The sequence below is a fragment of the Nannochloropsis gaditana genome (assembly GCF_000240725.1).
Source record: "Nannochloropsis gaditana CCMP526 unplaced genomic scaffold scaffold251, whole genome shotgun sequence".
NCBI classification, from domain to species: domain Eukaryota; class Eustigmatophyceae; order Eustigmatales; family Monodopsidaceae; genus Microchloropsis; species Microchloropsis gaditana.
In genome coordinates this window covers 102-1158 of record NW_005803702.1, presented here as the reverse complement: position 1 = coordinate 1158, position 1057 = coordinate 102, and the positions used below count along the sequence as shown (strand labels likewise).

The 1057-nt window shown below is 58.5% G+C and overlaps 1 protein-coding gene across 1 annotated transcript; it reads right to left on the bottom strand.

The window, feature by feature from the left end:
• Window positions 1–719: 719 nt before the first annotated feature.
• NGA_2067610 (uncharacterized protein) lies at window positions 720–843 on the bottom strand (the record flags this gene model as incomplete). The annotated part of the gene is made up of 1 exon (XM_005855244.1): window positions 720–843. A coding segment is annotated over one exon (124 nt), but the record flags the coding sequence as incomplete, so codon positions are not given.
• Between the last annotated feature and the right edge of the window lie 214 nt (window positions 844–1057).

Sequence of the window (1057 nt, the reverse complement as noted above, 5' to 3'; positions counted from 1 at the left end):
TGGTGTACGAACTCATCCTTCAAGCAGGTGGGGGCGGAGGAAGAGTCCGATGATGCTCATCCCTCCCTCAGTCCTGCCTCTCATCTTGCCAGGCTGTTGCCTCAATCTGCAGTCTCTGCATTGAAGAGGCAGGGACGTTGGCTTCTCTCTTTTCTGTGATGCATCGATGTTAAAAATAACCCGCTCTGCCCCGTCCTTCCCCGATGCTCTCCCGCCTCGCAGAAGACTTTCTCGTCCGGAAGACTCGGAAAGAATCCATATACGACGAGATGCAGCAGGTACGCGTACTCCCCCCCGTCCCGTTTGGATCTTCTACCCCCACATCCTCCCGCCCTTTTTATTCCTTTGCTTTCCGCAGCGGCAGGAGGCGGAGAGGCGCGAGCGAGAGGCCATCGAGCAGGCCGAAGCCCTGGCAGCCAGGGAGGAGGAGGAGGCTCGCATGGCCGCAGCACAGCAAGAGCGGCGAAGATACGAGCAAGTGGTGGCGGAGGAGGTGGCAAGAAGAAAGGGGAGGAGGGAGCGAAGGGAAGAAGAACGAGACCAAGGGGCGAGGCGGGAACGGGGAGGGGGAGAGAAGGCGTTAGGGGAGGAAGAGGAGGGATCGGCAGGTGGAGAGACGTCCGATGAGGAGGAGGAGGAGGAGGAAGGAGGGCTGGAGGGGGGGGTGGGTTTCGTGCGGGGCGGCTTGTCTTCATCACGGTACGAGAGTGATTTCAAGGAGATAGGAGTGCTGGGCCGAGGTGGAAGCGGCCAGGTGGTGAAAGTGCGGAACCGTCTGGACAAGCGTTTTTATGCGATCAAGAAAATTATTTTGGACCCGATGGATCGGGAGGTGAACAGGAGGTTGAGGCGGGAGGTGACGACGATCAGTCGGATGTACCACAAGAACATCGTCAGGTACTACCAAGCATGGGTGGAGGTGCGGCCGGAGGGGGAGGGGGAGGAGGAGGAGGATGAGGGTGGGAGGCGAGAAGAGAAATAGAGGAAGTGGAGGAGGAAGAAGAGGAAGAAAAAGAGGAAGGGAAGCAGGAATGGGGAAATGAAGAAGAAGAACAGG